The sequence below is a fragment of the Podarcis raffonei genome, chromosome 5 (assembly GCF_027172205.1).
Source record: "Podarcis raffonei isolate rPodRaf1 chromosome 5, rPodRaf1.pri, whole genome shotgun sequence".
In the NCBI taxonomy this organism is placed as follows: domain Eukaryota; kingdom Metazoa; phylum Chordata; class Lepidosauria; order Squamata; family Lacertidae; genus Podarcis; species Podarcis raffonei.
In genome coordinates, this window is record NC_070606.1 from 63808246 (window position 1) to 63823459 (window position 15214).

At 44.4% G+C, this 15214-nt stretch overlaps 2 protein-coding genes across 3 annotated transcripts in view; one reads left to right on the forward strand and one right to left on the reverse strand.

Moving 5' to 3' along the window:
* TSPEAR (thrombospondin type laminin G domain and EAR repeats) overlaps positions 1–1855 on the forward strand; it is a 36669-nt gene extending 34814 nt beyond the window's left edge. The window contains exon 12 of the mRNA XM_053389821.1: positions 341–1855. Coding sequence (XP_053245796.1) covers positions 341–494 — 154 coding nt within the window. The 3' untranslated portion in view covers positions 495–1855. The remainder of the gene's footprint in view (positions 1–340) is intronic.
* A 1698-nt stretch (positions 1856–3553) lies between these two features.
* On the reverse strand, positions 3554–11378 carry LRRC3 (leucine rich repeat containing 3). Of its 2 annotated transcripts, none has more exons than XM_053389825.1 (2): positions 11172–11378; positions 3554–6945 (listed from the first exon to the last, which is right to left on the reverse strand). In XM_053389825.1, exon 2 carries the CDS (start codon positions 6915–6917, stop codon positions 6132–6134), a length of 786 nt encoding a protein of 261 aa, XP_053245800.1. In that variant the 5' UTR covers positions 6918–6945; positions 11172–11378; the 3' UTR covers positions 3554–6131. The 2 variants fall into 2 exon arrangements, with proteins under 2 accessions (XP_053245800.1, XP_053245801.1); XM_053389826.1 differs by lacking the exon at positions 11172–11378 and adding an exon at positions 10669–10875.
* Between the last annotated feature and the right edge of the window lie 3836 nt (positions 11379–15214).

The window sequence follows — 15214 nt, forward strand, 5'->3', positions numbered from 1 at the left end:
CACTGTATGAAGGAAGAGACACACATCTGCTACACCACTCGCATGCGTCCCCCAGAAGGGAATGTGGTCCCTGGGCGGAAAATAGTTTCCCACACTTGCTTTCAAGTGCTGCCTTGCAGCACAATGCCAGTGTCCCCTTCAAATATGATACAGTTATACTGGGTGTTAGGAGCATGTCTGCTATCTATAAGGTAGGCTCTTTGAACTGGTGTTAAAGGAGCGCATTCCTCACTAGGCCTTTTTCTGAACGGGAAAGCTGTTTGAAGGCAGTGGGGTAAAACGGATCCTGTGAGGTTGGTGATCATGAGCATTGAGTAACTCTTTTCTCTCTCTACTGTAGATGGCAAGGATATGAAGGCTTTGTAGCTGTTCACCATCTTCCAACGTTTGGCTGTAGGGACTGGGAAGCTTTCACCACTGCAGCTGGCTCTTACCTCATGTATTCAAGTGCAAAAGAACCACTATCCAGGGTGCTGAAGCTGAAAACCTTTTGATCTGGACAGGGGTGCTTTGATTTGCTGCAAACAAGTGGGCAAGTCTGGACTTGTGAGGAACTACTTTGGCTACTCAGGGCTAGGATCAGGAATGCTGTACCAAAGAGTCACTGCCATGAATGCCAGAGATGCCAAAGGATAGATACCCAGGTTGCCTCTCTGGATTAGGCTGAGTATAAGGCTGCTCAGGATTAGATTTCAAACCTGTTTTCCATTACCTGGAATGAGCTAAGAATATACATAACTTGGAGCTGGCCAGTGATATTAGTGAGTACAGTAACCTTGATTTCTCTCTCTCTCAGACATACCACACCATCCATGCAAGACAAACACATGCCCACTTCTGAACATCTTCCAGGAGCTGCTAATATAATCCACAATCCTGTGGGCAACAGAAACTAGAAGATGCCTTTAGCACATTATGGGCTACTGACCCCCAATTTAGCAATATGGAACAAGTATAAGCATTTGGGTTCACTCCTTCCAGATTCCAGATGAATGCTTCCACTGCCATGTCACTTTATGGGAAGAGCTTCAGTGTGCACCATTTTGGCATATTCCAACCCACTGCGAGCCCCTGTGGATATTGCTGGATCCCTGAGAAAGATCCCAGAAGAACGGAAAGAAGATTCCTTAGGATATGGATACGCTATATGTAGCTTGAGAGCTTTGTGCTACAGCAAAGACCCATCTGTTGTTTTTTCAAAGCTATTAAACCATTTCAGACATTTATTTATGGCTCTGGATTTTAGGAGTTCAAGGGAAAATATCTGGGCCTTGCTGAGAAAATGAAGCCCAATTATTCCCTTAATACAAAGTACTGCAGTCCACACCAGAGAAGATGCACAACCCATACTGGCTTGGGACGTCGTCATGCCAACAGTTGCACAGACCAGTGGGCTATGGTGAAAGCCCTGGCCTTACAAAGTGATCTGTACATTAGTCTTCCACATTTTCAGCATAACTACAAGGAACGGAAAGTCAGATGTATTCTTGTTATGTTTAGGCTTTATGGATTTCACAAAATGGTGCTTACTGACATTTGGAAAGCCATTAGTACCTTGTCATGTGGATCTGTGACACTTCTCTAGTAAGCTCTACCCCATTTTCATTGGTGCTTTCTCAGTCTTTGCTTACATGTTAGCCTGTGAATAATCCCCCACAATATAACTAATACTTGTTATTGCAAAGGATTTCAAATCATTCTCTATAAATGATATGTTTATATTGTATGAATTGCTACTATTGACAATAGCAGTTCTTATAGGGAGGTGGTATTATTATTTATTATCCAAAGAATATTTGCAATTTTGAAAGTAGCACCTAATAAAATTGATGGAGTGACTTTGATAACCTCAGGGGTTCTGCTTCAGGGGTTACTTTTGTTAGCACTGTAGACCCAAACACCCACCTTAGCTGAAATAAGTGAACAAATGCAGTTCCAGTTGCCAGAACTTTCTAGGTCCACATTACCTGGCTACCAGACTTACCTAAGTTAGGTTCGGCTTTGTTTGCAAAAACACACTGAAGTAACGAAACATAAAAGATGACTGCTGATTTTCACTACTACTTTGCATAATGCACGATTAATTTATGTAATTCACTGCCCCAGATTGTGGATTTGGCCACTAGCATAGGTAAGTCTCAAAGGGGATTAGAGATGGGAACATTTTACAGGGTCTGGAATGTGCTTCTAATGCAGCCTACAAAGTGCAAGAATGAGTGGAGGAATCCCATTCCAAAGCATCCTATGCAATCACAACTCCTAGTGAGACGTTCTTGACCACTTATGTCAATGTGACATCACTCTCCTGTGCAAAGGTCCCCCTCCCCTCCATCACTTTCACCATCTATATATTCCCTTCTCCTACATATTGCTTGCTTCTTGGAATTAATGCAGTTTTTAATTTGTTCATCCTAAATAAGAATATATATATATGCTGATCAATGATTTTATAGATAGGTTTAACTAATCTAGTATGTTCAGCCCTGGCTAAAAGTAAAAAATAAAATGGTTGTGTTCCTTACCAAGCCCAGGAGGGGGCAATGAAGGAGAATGTTCCAAAGGATGCTGTTAACAGTATGAAGGGGACTAAGCCAGTTAGTGGGGGTTTTAGTAATAGCATTTTCTAGGTAGGTCTTTTGGGCAATATAACCCTCATGTAGGAAATATGTGGGGTGTGTGAAGCAGTCTGAGGAAATGTTTGCCCTGTTCCTCACATACCAGGCACAACAAACAGCAGCAAGCCTGACTTTACTGTACTAGTAAGCGTACACTTAACCAGCAACAATGTAAGGCTATTTTATCTGTCTAAAACAGGGAGCCTACATGCTTCCCTCCAGATGTTGCTATGTTCCAGCTTCTCTAACCCTCAGCCATCATAGCCAGGGATGGTGGCAGCTGTAGTCCAACACATCTGGATGGCACACCACTGGCTACTCTTGACATACACCAATATTCCAGCTGGGAGTGGCTGTCTAGGGTCTCATGGAAGTTTTTCTCACCATCAGATGTTACCTGATTCTTTTAACTGGAGGTGGCAGAGATTTAATCTTGGACCTTCTGCATTCAGAGCAGGGGCTGTTCTCGGTGAGTTGTGATCTTCAAAGTCAATCAGAAAGCTGCTCCTGGTTCTCTGACCTAGATGATGTCACCTGTTTGTTACTTTCACATTTTGACAGTTCCTTTGAGGTGAGGGAATCTTAAGACAGTGCCAAGCTTTTTTGAAACGGCAATGTGTGAAGAAGTCCAAACATTTCGGCTAAACAGTGCTGTGGGTAGCTGTTGCCTAGGTAACACACACACACACACACACACACGACACAAATAAAGAGCAAAACCCTCCCAGCAAAACTTGCTAATTATTCCTTTTCAGTTATAACCAAGTCCTACATTCATCTGCTTGAAATAAGATGAATGGTATCTTTCTGGGCTGGCTTCCTGCCCCTGGACCCACAGAGTGGAACTGTTGCTGAAAAGATACTTGATTTAGGCTTGACAACACCTGATTTAAGCTTCAGCATAATGTGTACGACTGTTTCCAGACAATAAACACACACACAACATACCAGATTTTATCCATTGTGCTTGCATTAGCTCTGATCCAGCATCAACAGCATAATATGTCATCCTTATGTATAATGGATGCAGGTAATCATCTTGTCAGGGAAAGGATATACAACTTCTTTAAAAATGTGCAGTAGGAGTGCTCTAGCACTGTATCTGCGGGGGGGGGGGGGAGTCACACTCAGCAAGAAAATTACCGTATTTTTCCGTGTATAAGACAAGGGTGGTTTTTTTAACCACAAAATTAGGTTTAAAATTGGGGCTCATCTTTTACATGGGTAGTGCTGAGGGGTGTTTTCTTAATTTGGAGTCCCCCAAAATAGGGGGCATCTTATACACAGAAAAATACAGTAAATACAGTCATACCTCGGATTGCGAATGTGATCTGTACGGGAGGCACGTTCGCAACCTGCAGCGCCGCGTCTGTGCACGCGCGTGACGCGATTCGGCACTTCTGTGCATGCGTGTGACGTCATTTTGTGCTGCTGTGCATGCGCGAGCACTGAAACCTTGAAGTAAACCATTCCAGTACTTCCACGTTCAGTGCGGTCCGTAACCTGAAAACGCACAACCCACAGCGTTCGCAACCTGAGGTATGACTGTAGACAAATAAAATCCAGTAAAATATATCCACTCCATACTTCAGCTTGGCTATGACAAACTGTCAATTGGCTTCTCCATTTCTGGAACACACTCTTAATAGCCACTCCACTTGGTCATTAAACATTAGTGTAAATTTTGAAAGTGCCTCAAAGTCCTTAATTTGCTGTTTTATGCCCATCCCCTTTTTCAAATGTACCCTATAGGCAGGGACTGTATTGTTTTTTAATCTTTCTGAAGTGTCTAAAAATCTTTATAGGCAGCAGCAGTAGCAGTGCTCCTGAAACTGAAGAGCAAATGGTCAGGTGAGGGAATCTTAGACAGTGCCAACCTTTTTTGAAAAAGCAACGTGTGAAGAAGTCCAAACATTCCTTTTTAAAGTAGCACAGGATGGGCACTCCACTGTAGTGGCAATGGAACCCAAAGAGCACACAGCCACCCAATATAAAGTTCACAAAACAGGCATTTGTGTAATGCATCATGAGTGATGTCACAGGCACAAGTTGTCTGTGATACACAACTGCATACTACAAGGACATCCCAGTAGCAATGTGTGTGCTAACAGAAGGATGATTTGTGTTCCGCCAGTAATGTAACATAGCAGTTCTGAGTGTTGGGCTGAGAGATATCCCTGCAACCCAATCTTGAGGAAGTCATGGGCACAACAGCTGAATAGCAAATGTGCATAAAGAGATCATCTGAAAGCGGCCCTAAGATCCTGTTCTTTTGGCATTATGTTATCCCTCTTTTTTATTTTGGCTGTTAATTGCCAGAGTACTATTAAATTGGATCGTGTGTACTGCAGAAACAGAGTCTCAACAAACATGCATGTAGCTATATCCATTTTTCCAAAAAGGCTATTGGAGCTTTGAATACTGCAGCAGCTGAGATTATTTTAACAGTTTGAGGAACCACTTGAAATTTTATTTCCTTACTGTTTATTGTTTCAGCAAATGAGCTGCGTTGCCTAGGAATTTTTGTCAGCTGGAAAGACATGTTGAGTGTAGCAACTTGCCACTGCCATGTGCCCCCTAATTTTTGTTTGGTTTACATATACTCCATACCCCACTTTTCCGCCTTACTAAATTCCAGCACCAGCTACATCTTAGGACCACCCTTGAGGAAGTGGGGTGGGTTTGAAATATGAGAAAGAGGCATATTTAGAAATAAGCATTTTCAGTCACGTGCTTCCTTCCTCCCTTTCTGTGGAAGAAGCCTGTTCAGGCTCGTTCATTACATAATATATGCTTAAAATTGTCCTCTCTGATTATATTCAATGCTCACCTTAATAGTGGTCACCATGAAAATAGGTTAGTAACCTAACAAAGAGTGAAGAGGTGCAGACTCCAAATGCCATGTAATACGTAAGCCCAAAGGAAGCACATACCCTCTTCAGCTTTGCAACACAAGCACGCTTACATCAAACATAATTCCTGCTCATGTACATGAATCTATGCGTGTGCATGCTTGCACAATTTACCGATTTGAGAGAAAGGACTTTGTGTGGTTCCAAAAACTCCTGAGAGAGTGTGTTTGCAGCGTCCCAAAGAATCAAGTAAAGGTCAACCATGTACATACTTCCCATTGAAATCAAAAGCATTTTCGGAGCCACCAAGTTCTAGACACTGCAGGGCTTTGGGGTTTCTCCCACAGAATCAAATTCTGATTGTAAACATCTCATATCAACCGTCCATTGTCCTAAAGTTCCCCTAGAAAGCAGATCTCCTTATCTCTAGTTTTCTGCTGGAATCCTTCTGCTGGTAATATGGCACAGAACATGGGAACCTTGGCTTGGACACTCTTCCTATATTTATATAACAACAAGTTTTCATTTTCTATTAAACTGTTGGTTTGTTTTTGTTAAAAAAAAAGTTGTTGCAGAACTAGTTGGACATAAATGTCCCAAGTCCCTCCCAACATTCTTTCCTACATAGAAAACTGGAAGTCCAGCCAAGGATCAACATTCCTGGCTACAGGATAGTGCTGATGGTCTCTTTAGGGACCCTTGTGCTAGGCAGGGATTTCAGATATTCCAGGTGCTTCTTTGTGTCCTCTTGGTTGTGCCGAACATAGTACACCACATAGCTGATGACTAAAGTAAACCAGCTGAACATGGTAACAAACATGGCAACATCCGTGGTTTTCTGGTGCATGTTGCAAAAGTTGATGCCCGAATCGAGGATATGGAGCAGTGGTTTCCCAGCGTACTCCTCTTGCACAGATGTCTGGCAGGTGATCTCGTTGACTGAATCAGGGTCTAGTTTCACTTCCCACAAGACTTCCTGCAGAGTACATTCACAGTGCCAGGGGTTATTGGACAGGCGGATCATGGCATTTAAGTTGACCAGGGCTTCCTTTGGGATCCTCTGGATGTGGTTGCCAGAGAGGTCAAGCAGCCGCAGGCCATCGGCAACCCCTTTGAACGCTGCAGAATCAATCTTCTCAATGGCATTTTTGGAGAGGTCTATCTCCTGCAAGTGGGCGAGGTGCCTGAATGTGCTGTTAGGGACAGAGGTGATCTTATTGGCATCCAGTTTCAAAAACATGGTGTCCTTGGGAATATCTTTTGGAATTTCATCTAGGTTGCTAGCACTGCACAGAACAGCTGTGGCTCCCGAGTAGTTGGTGCACTGGCACTGGTCTGGGCAGGAGGTACAACAACCGGAAGGGGCGCAGAAGAGGAGGCAGAAGAGGGCTTGAGACCAGAACAACAGCACAGGCCGAGATGCTTCAGCTGCTAGAAACATGCTGGTCATCCAATCAGGAGTGTGCAGTCCTGCATGGCTGCAAAGGCAAAGGCAAGGCTCTCTCAGAATCTTTTGAACTAGGAATTCCTACCATCACACACCAGCCCCCAGCTATCTGCAGAAACACAGGTCCAGCCCAGCCACCTGCTCCTCATTCATTCCTCTTGTCTTCCAGAGGTGGGTAAGCAACCCAAATCAGTGCCGGATTAAACCCTGTGGAGGCCCCTAGACAGTCAAAATCTCAGGGGGGGGGCTCACATTGAACTAAGAAAGCTTGATTGTAATTTTCTTTCAACATCAAATCAATATTATTTTGACCCATTGTTGTTTGGCCCATGAGATGGTGCTTACTCTGCCTATTTGGTAATCTGGCACTGATCCCCATGGGGGAAGACAATATGAACAGGTTTTTCTAGGATTCCTGATTCTCCGGTTCAGTCTAAGACAGCTGACCAAGCACCTGCTGTCCTACAAAGTTTGAGGACATGTTACAAATGCATGTTACAAAGGCCTGATAGCCAGCCAACCTTCCTTCCTTCGCTGGAACCATGGACATGGGGGGGGGGGGAAACAAACAAATGACAGCAGAAGTTTAGCCCATATGGCCTTGGCAAATACAGGCTCCCAAAGCCACATTGGCTGAGATTAGTACAAACACTGGTCTGGCACCAGGGGTGCTTAACTGGTTTTGGATCATAGCTTAAGAGGACTTTAAAGATAATCTAGATATTGGTGTTCTTCCATTTAGAAAGGGCAGGGGACACGTGAATAAATCCTGTTTTACATTTGAATTACATTTTACTGGCTACTATGCAATGTGTTCTGACATTTGTATTGCACTGTCCGTTGTAATTTTTTTATGTGAGGAATTTTCTGTGTGGCAGTTAGTTTAACTGTCACTCGGGGCCTTAACTGACACCTATGAAGAAAGGTTGGTATTAGAATTCCCAGTATGCAAATAAAGGATTGAATGTATGCACATGTTGATTGGTGGGTGCAGGTTTAGAACTTTCAGTTAAACAGTGTGATTGGCTGGGACTGGAATGGAAGGACCAGAAGAAGCACATATAAGGTCAGCTGCTGGTCAGTGGTTAGTTAGTTGGCTGGAGACGGCTGGAGGTGCATGGTGTCTGTGGAGTCAGCCAAAAGGAAGAGACAAAACCAGAGGAAGAGGATTGGATAAGAGGAAGGAAGACCTGAGAGGCAGGTAGAGCGGTTTGGTGGATGAAGTACAGTGGAAGCATTTGACTTAGGCTGAATAGAAAAGGGGAGAACCTGCCGGCAGCACTGAAGGGAGAAGGGAGAAGCAGCTTGAAATGCTGGATTCTGGTGACTGACAGGAGTAGTGAGGGAAGATTCTGACGGCAGTACAGCAAGACAAACCAGTACTTACACAGGTCAGAAAAAAGGATTGGAAAAAGTCCTCCACTACATGTTGGTGGGGATTAACTTGGATGGAGAGAACAGAAGGGCAATTTGGCAAAAGATTTTTATAGGGAAGCAGTTACTTCCTTAAAGCTGTCTTCGCTTAACATTATAGTTGGATATAAGCTGTTGATATTTAAACGTGACAGTAACAACAAAGCGTATACTACAGTACTATTTTGAAGTAACCAGCTAAGCTTGTGCACCTTATAATCTTATAGGGCATAAAGGTAAAGTACCTTCATTAAATGTAATATCTGTATATGACTAGCTGTCAGCGCTGCCCAAGGTCCCAGCTCACACAAGACCAACGCTGCTTCTTGCTCAAGTTCGAAAGTCTTTATTGAAGTTCAGTCTCATTTCCAGACGTGCAGCGCGCAACGCTACATCTATCCGTCAGATCATAGAAGTCCCATCTGAATCTCCGCCCCCCTGACACCAGCTTAAGATTCTAGCTTTACTCCACCTCTTCCTCTGTTCCTTCTTTCTCTGGGTCCTTCTGCTAGTGGGAGTCTCTGCCCTCCGAGATTCTTCTGACGCTGATTCTCCCGACTCCTCCTCCCCCCTCTTTCGGGCTTTAGGACCTGGCTCCCAATCCGGGTTTTCTGCTGTCCCGCGCTCCTCCACATTTGAACTTGGCGCGCGCGCGCAGCCTCCCACTTTCCTTCTGACCGTTACACTTGTGTCACTGCTCCCCCTTTCGGGGAGGCTAGCTGGACCTGCCCTTCCCTCCGTCTCCCCACTCCCCGATGGAGGAGACGCTGGTCCTGACTCCCATGCCTCTTCTCCCCCACTGTGCTCTGGTGGGGGAACTGGCCCTACTTCTCCGCTACTCCTTTGGGACTCCCCTCTGGTTCCCTGTTTATGGATCGTCCCCTCTGGGATTCGCCTCGCCCTTACCATAGGCGCCCCCTCCTGGGAATCTTCTGATTCGCTGGAGAAGCTCATGGAATCTCTCGGTCCACTGTCATATTCCCCTACGCTCCCCTCTGATTCCTCTCCTCCGCTCTCTATTTGCTCTCTCCCCTGCTCTTCTGCTCCTGAGCCTCTGACACTAGCTTTGTACCATGCCTATCCCCCAACCTTACTGGGTTGCTGGAAAGTTAAGGGTTCAGACAAAGTAAACAAGACTGAATGAGCAACATTGGAATGAGAGATGGGTTTTGTTAAGTAAGGAAATGCCCTGCCCTCCTTTCCTCTACAGGTGGCAAGAAGGAAATGGGCCTTCTCCCCTGTTATCAGAGAGGTATTAACAACAGCATGCTTCTGTCACATCCATTTAACCAAAGGTTTTCCCAGTAATTAATGCTAGATTCTACAATCATATATTTTTCTGATATTTGTATTTTTCAAATGTATGCAGGAGCAACTAGTGCTGTGGTGCCAGTCACCATCTAGGCGGCAGCAACACTGCCAAGTGTGGCAGCAGGGGGGCAGTGTTTCAGCCTTACCACTGTCTTGTCCCATTCAGGTAAGTGGCAGCACCACCCCACCCATTCCTGAACATATTTTACATTGTGAACTGCTTTGAGATTTTCTTAATAATAGTAAGCGATATAAAAGTACTTTAAAATACATTAAAATAAATGAAATGTGTACCCTCTGCAGAGGGAAAAGCAGCTTTGGAGGGCAATGTGGAGTGGAGAAGTGATGCGTCTGAAAGGGGTTAGGCACTTCCTTAACCCCTACCACACCTCTGCTTTAAAAAGCGTACCCTTCAGAAGTATTTTTTCCTCAATGAAACCAGGTCTATCAGGTTCGTCACATGCATTTGTGCATAACACTCAAATATTTATTTGAATCATGTTCAGAATATATTACCAACTTCGTACGCTGTTAATAAAATGACCCCAATTTTTAAAAAATCAAGACACTGAAACCTGCATAACCGATGGCCATTATTGTTGCTGTTGCATTTATCAATCCATGCCTCAACCTATGCTACTCATAGCCCATTCTACACCACAAATTTGTATCAGTTTTATACAAGCTTAACTATGATGGATGAGAACTGTAATCTGGGGAAGGGTACTTACAATTCTATGACATCTCTAAACCTTCACTCATAGAACTACAATCCCCAGAGTTCCCCGAGGAAAGGAAATGACTAGGACTGCTAAATATGCCCTGCTAGTGGCCAGCTGGGATCTAGAAAATTGAAGTTATTTTGCATTTGAACATCAGGGCATTATGGGGTGTTGATGCCCAGCTGTATGTATCCTGTTATGGATCTCAGTCTTTGACTGTAGTGATGATGACGATGGTGATGATGATAGAGGAGAAATCCCCTCTATCTCCGGGAGAATCCCGCTGCTTCCCCCCTCCCTTGTCCTACCTAGGAACGTTTTCGGCGGCGGCGCTCCCTTTCCCTTTAATAGATGCGTCGTCGAGGGAATTCTGACAGGCGCAGCTTTTCCAAGCTGGGCAAGCGCCGTGACATGACAAGAGGCATCTGCTGCTTTCCCCACAACTATTAAAGGTACATGAGTCATAACGCCCAGAGGTTTGGCCATCCCTGCTGTAAGCCCAGCAGGGAAAGAGGCTGATCTCTCCTTTCCCTCCAGGCGATGTGAATATGACACTAAAGATCTCGCTGCAGCATCCGCCCACACGGCGCTTCGCAGACTTCCGAGCACGATGCCCGCAGTGCAAAAGCAGCCCGGATCTCGGAATCCCGCTTTGCAGGGCTCAGAGAGCCTCGCCAACACTGCTTTAACTTAGATCGCTATGGATCCCATCCATCCTGCAGATCTGTCCCCGTTAAACCGACCGGCTGGCCCTCCCCGGCGCACCCCTCCCTCCCTTCCCCAACCTGAGGATGGCGTGCAGGCGCGTTACCTGAGCGGAGGTCACTGGAGCCCACCGGACGCGACTGTGCCAAGTTTCTCCCGCGCCACCAGCGCAGCGCCGCTCTCCTGGCCACGCCCTTAGTCGAGGGGGCGGGCGCAGCCCAAGGCGGCGGCGGCGGCGGCGGCACCGCGGCTAGGACTTGCAGCCCGCTTGCGCGCAGGACTTGTTGCTGCCATCCTCTCGCCTTCCTCCCAGTCGCACACAAAGCCGTTCATGGGGGCTGCCGGCTGTAATTGGATAGCGCCTGCTTGTCACCGACAGCCTGGAGGGGGGCATCCTTGGGTTTTTTAAAGGGGCAGCTGCCGCTCAGGCAGAAGGGAGGCTCGCCTTGCCTCGCGCTCACAGCCATATTGCGCTTTTACGCATTTGGAAAGCAGATCCGGGCAGGCGAGAGAAAGCCGCCAATCCTGGTTGCGTCTGCTGTCGAGCCGCCGGCTTGGGTCTCGCTCCGAACGCCGCTTTTATTAGCTACTAAACTGCCATCTGTGAAGTTGCATTTCAGTCCTCGTGTTGAGAAACGGTGACATGGGATGGGGAACGCGCGTCTGCGCACACGTGGCACATGCATACCCGGCATGTGTTTGCAGGCGCGCCTCCCGACACCAGGGAAAGGTCCACGACGAACGCCGTAGGGCGTGAGTCCCGTTTGTTTGGCCCAAAGACTTAAAAGGCCGTACAGTAATTCATAGGCACTTACTACCATTCTACGTAATAGAACTTTGGTTGCAAGTCCGCGGCGGGAAGGGATCCACACACGTGTTCGGATGTGTAGGGAATTTTGAGAGGGGAAAACCTTTGTGAAAATTGTCTGGGGCCTGCCGCCTGGAAGGAGTTCTCATACAGTCTACTTTCATTAAGCCTTTTTAGATGGGCTGGGAGATGCCAGTGTGGTAAGTAGGTTCCTGTTCAGAGGCCCTTTGCTGTATAGCTGCCACATTACTGTACACAAGATTTCTGGATCTCACTTAAAAATATGCAGTGTGCAGTATAGCAGACCAGTTGTCATTTTCAAAACTTCACTATTTGAAAGCTGTAGATTTGATTCAGTATCAAAATTGTATTTGTATACAATTTCAACATTTCAACACTACCGAACTATTCACTGGTCACAGGTTTGCCCTGATTAGGCGTTAAAATTTTGTTGCCTAAAATCTACAAAGGAGGTGAGCACTTTGGCACTCTGGTCATACTTATGAGCTTCGCCATAGGCAACTTGTTGGCTCTCATGAGGCCAGGATGTTGTATTAGATAGGCCTTCAGAGTGCTTTTTACAAGAGTCTTCTCATGTTCACACAAACACTTAAATCCATCTCATGGCATAGGTGTAACCAGGATTTATGTTGGGGGGTGGGGAGCAGAACACACACCTGTCCTGTTCCAGAACTGAGCTACCTGTGATGCAATTGGTCAGTTCATAAAAGCCATGCGTATCACTTATCCCTAGAATGCACCACATCATCATCCAAGTGACCTCAGCAAGCATTTCAATTTCAAATATTCCGATTATTTCTTTTATTTTAAATTATTTACTTGATTTAGGGGGGCAGCTGTGCCCCCCCAGCTACGCACATGTCTCATGGACTCAATTTTAAATTGGGCCTTTGAAGCCTGAATATTCTAAGGGAAAAAAATGAGTGCAATCAAAGGTGTAATTTTAGGCTGAATGCACTTACCCATTCCTGTGCACAAGTGTTTCTGCTGTAGAGTGACCTCTTCTCCCAACTGCCACCTTAAAGGACATGCATACATAGCTCCAAACTGAATGCTGATGGTTTTTCAAGCACCTGTTTGTCTTGTAGTTTTCAACCACTTGGTTTATTTCAAATTTGTTTAAAACTGTAAAGTTGGTAAGCACTTTACTATTAAAAAAGCACTTTAAGATGGGAGGAATGGCTTTGTCATTTGCATGAGCCAGTCAGTAGTGATAAATCGGCATGTGCAAATAAGGCTTTTATTGAAAACCAAAACAGGATTACTCTGAGCTTGATGTGGGATATACTATGGAGGGGGACATGCACAGTAGGTTATCTGAATCCTCCAGATGTGTGTCCATAGTGGTCTCACTGCTAAAATTATATCATTTGGTCACAACATATTCACGTTTCATATTCTCTGGGACCAGCCCATCAATACAATTCTATTAAAAACATGTCTTCAAGTTCTGTCTCTTTCATGAACCTTCCCAGATTTGTCTCAGGCTTTTAGAATATTTCTACATAAAAAATCTGCAAATGAATGGGAGATCAAACTACTTTGCTACAGATTAACAGAGAGAGTAAAGCTATTGAGGAAAAACTAGCTGCAGTCTTCACAGTGTATTATACAATCTTCCCACCTATAAATAAAAAGCAGCAGCATTAATGGAATCTCTGGCATGGATATATCAACACTTGGCGAAAGCACAGCTTTTTATTAAGCAGCAGCAGACCAATGTGAGGCATAAGCATAGAATCCATTAACATTAGCACCATTGGACTAACATGAAATATCAAGATGCCCCAATATTAAGGTGAGTATGAGGAAGAATGTGAAGTAGGAGCACTACAGTCCAGAGAAAATTCAGAAGCAAAAACATTTCAGTAATGGCATTTGAAGCAGTTTCTTCTAATTAATTTTACACATAATGGATTAGTGGTATCTTACAAAGAAGGATTAGACCAGCACCATTTGGAATTGTGAAAATGCTCATGGGAATACCCTTTGTAAAATGTTGTTTCTGTGTAATGAGTACTTGTGAGCAGGGACCATCTAGTCACTTATGCATTGCCAAAAGAGAGGGCAAACAAAAAGGATTTGTCTGTGCAAATTACCTCCCTCCATTGAAACAAATGAGTTTTGTAGTGTTGTTGAAAAAGCATTCAGAGTGTATCAAAACACTAGTAGAACAGATTACTGGGAATTAGTTTCTCTGGCCATAGTTCACTGTGTAGTAATGTTTCAAGTAACTTTTACATGATTTAAATTACACAAATGGAAATTTTTTGAATGCGTAACACAAGCTAAGCTTATGATATTTGGGGAACATTTTCCTTTTTTTACCTGAGGCTAAATCCAGAGTTTACTATTACAGCAAGAAATTGTTACTAATATTAATTACCATGCTGTGGCATAGATTGTGGTCACATTCTTTCAGTAACTCTTCAAGCTAAGGTTGCCATATTTCAAAACGTGAAAGTCCAAACACAAAAGTTCCGACATGGGTTGCCATATGTCCGGATTGTCCCAGACATTTTAGTGCTTTCTGCCCAGTTTCCGACTACCATATTCCGGAATTCCAGACACATGGCAACCCTACTTCAAGCAAACTAATTTAGGCTTTGAACTCAAATAAATTGACTTTACGTTGAACTCACATTGACTTCACTTGCACCAGTCTTTTAGATCTGGGGTAGTCATCATGGTGCCATCTTGTTGGACTACAGTTCTCATTATTCCTGACTACTGGCCATACTGGCTAAAGCTGGTGGGACCTGGAGTCTGGCAACTTCTTGAGGGCACCACATTCACTAACCCTTACTAGGTAAGGCCCAACAGTTTCTAGCATGAAAAACATAGAAATGGTAAGTTGCTGCAGTTTTGTACATTATTGTTTTTAAAGCTGAGAGCCTGGGCCTCTCGAAGCACAGTCAATTTGCCCCATAAATAAGGCAGAATAAGACTTAATATATGGAGCACTAAAAAGAGGAGTGTATTAAACGCAAGAGAACTGTAAGCAATGCAGACAAAGCTCTGTGCATCTAAATGGCAGTACAGGATTGATAAAAGAAAACATGGAGCTTTGTGCCTTTTTAGCACCCTGGCTAAAGGCCTATACTTAGAGGTAAGTTTTATTATAGTGGCTATTAGCTAAAACAGAAACAGTTATGTTCAGAGATGATGCATCTGATTGCCAGATGCTGGAACCAAATATCTGGGAAGCTATCTTCATCTTGCACTTTTTATTGGAAATCAAATGTTGGATTATTTGGACCTTGGTCTGATCCAGGTAGGGCATTTTATATTCTTATGGATGATTGTGACATAACCCAAGA

Coding starts and splice junctions, on each gene's coding strand:
- LRRC3 (XM_053389825.1), bottom strand. CDS start 6,917: ATGACCAGCATGTTTCTAGCAGCTGAAGCATCTCGGCCTGTGCTGTTG.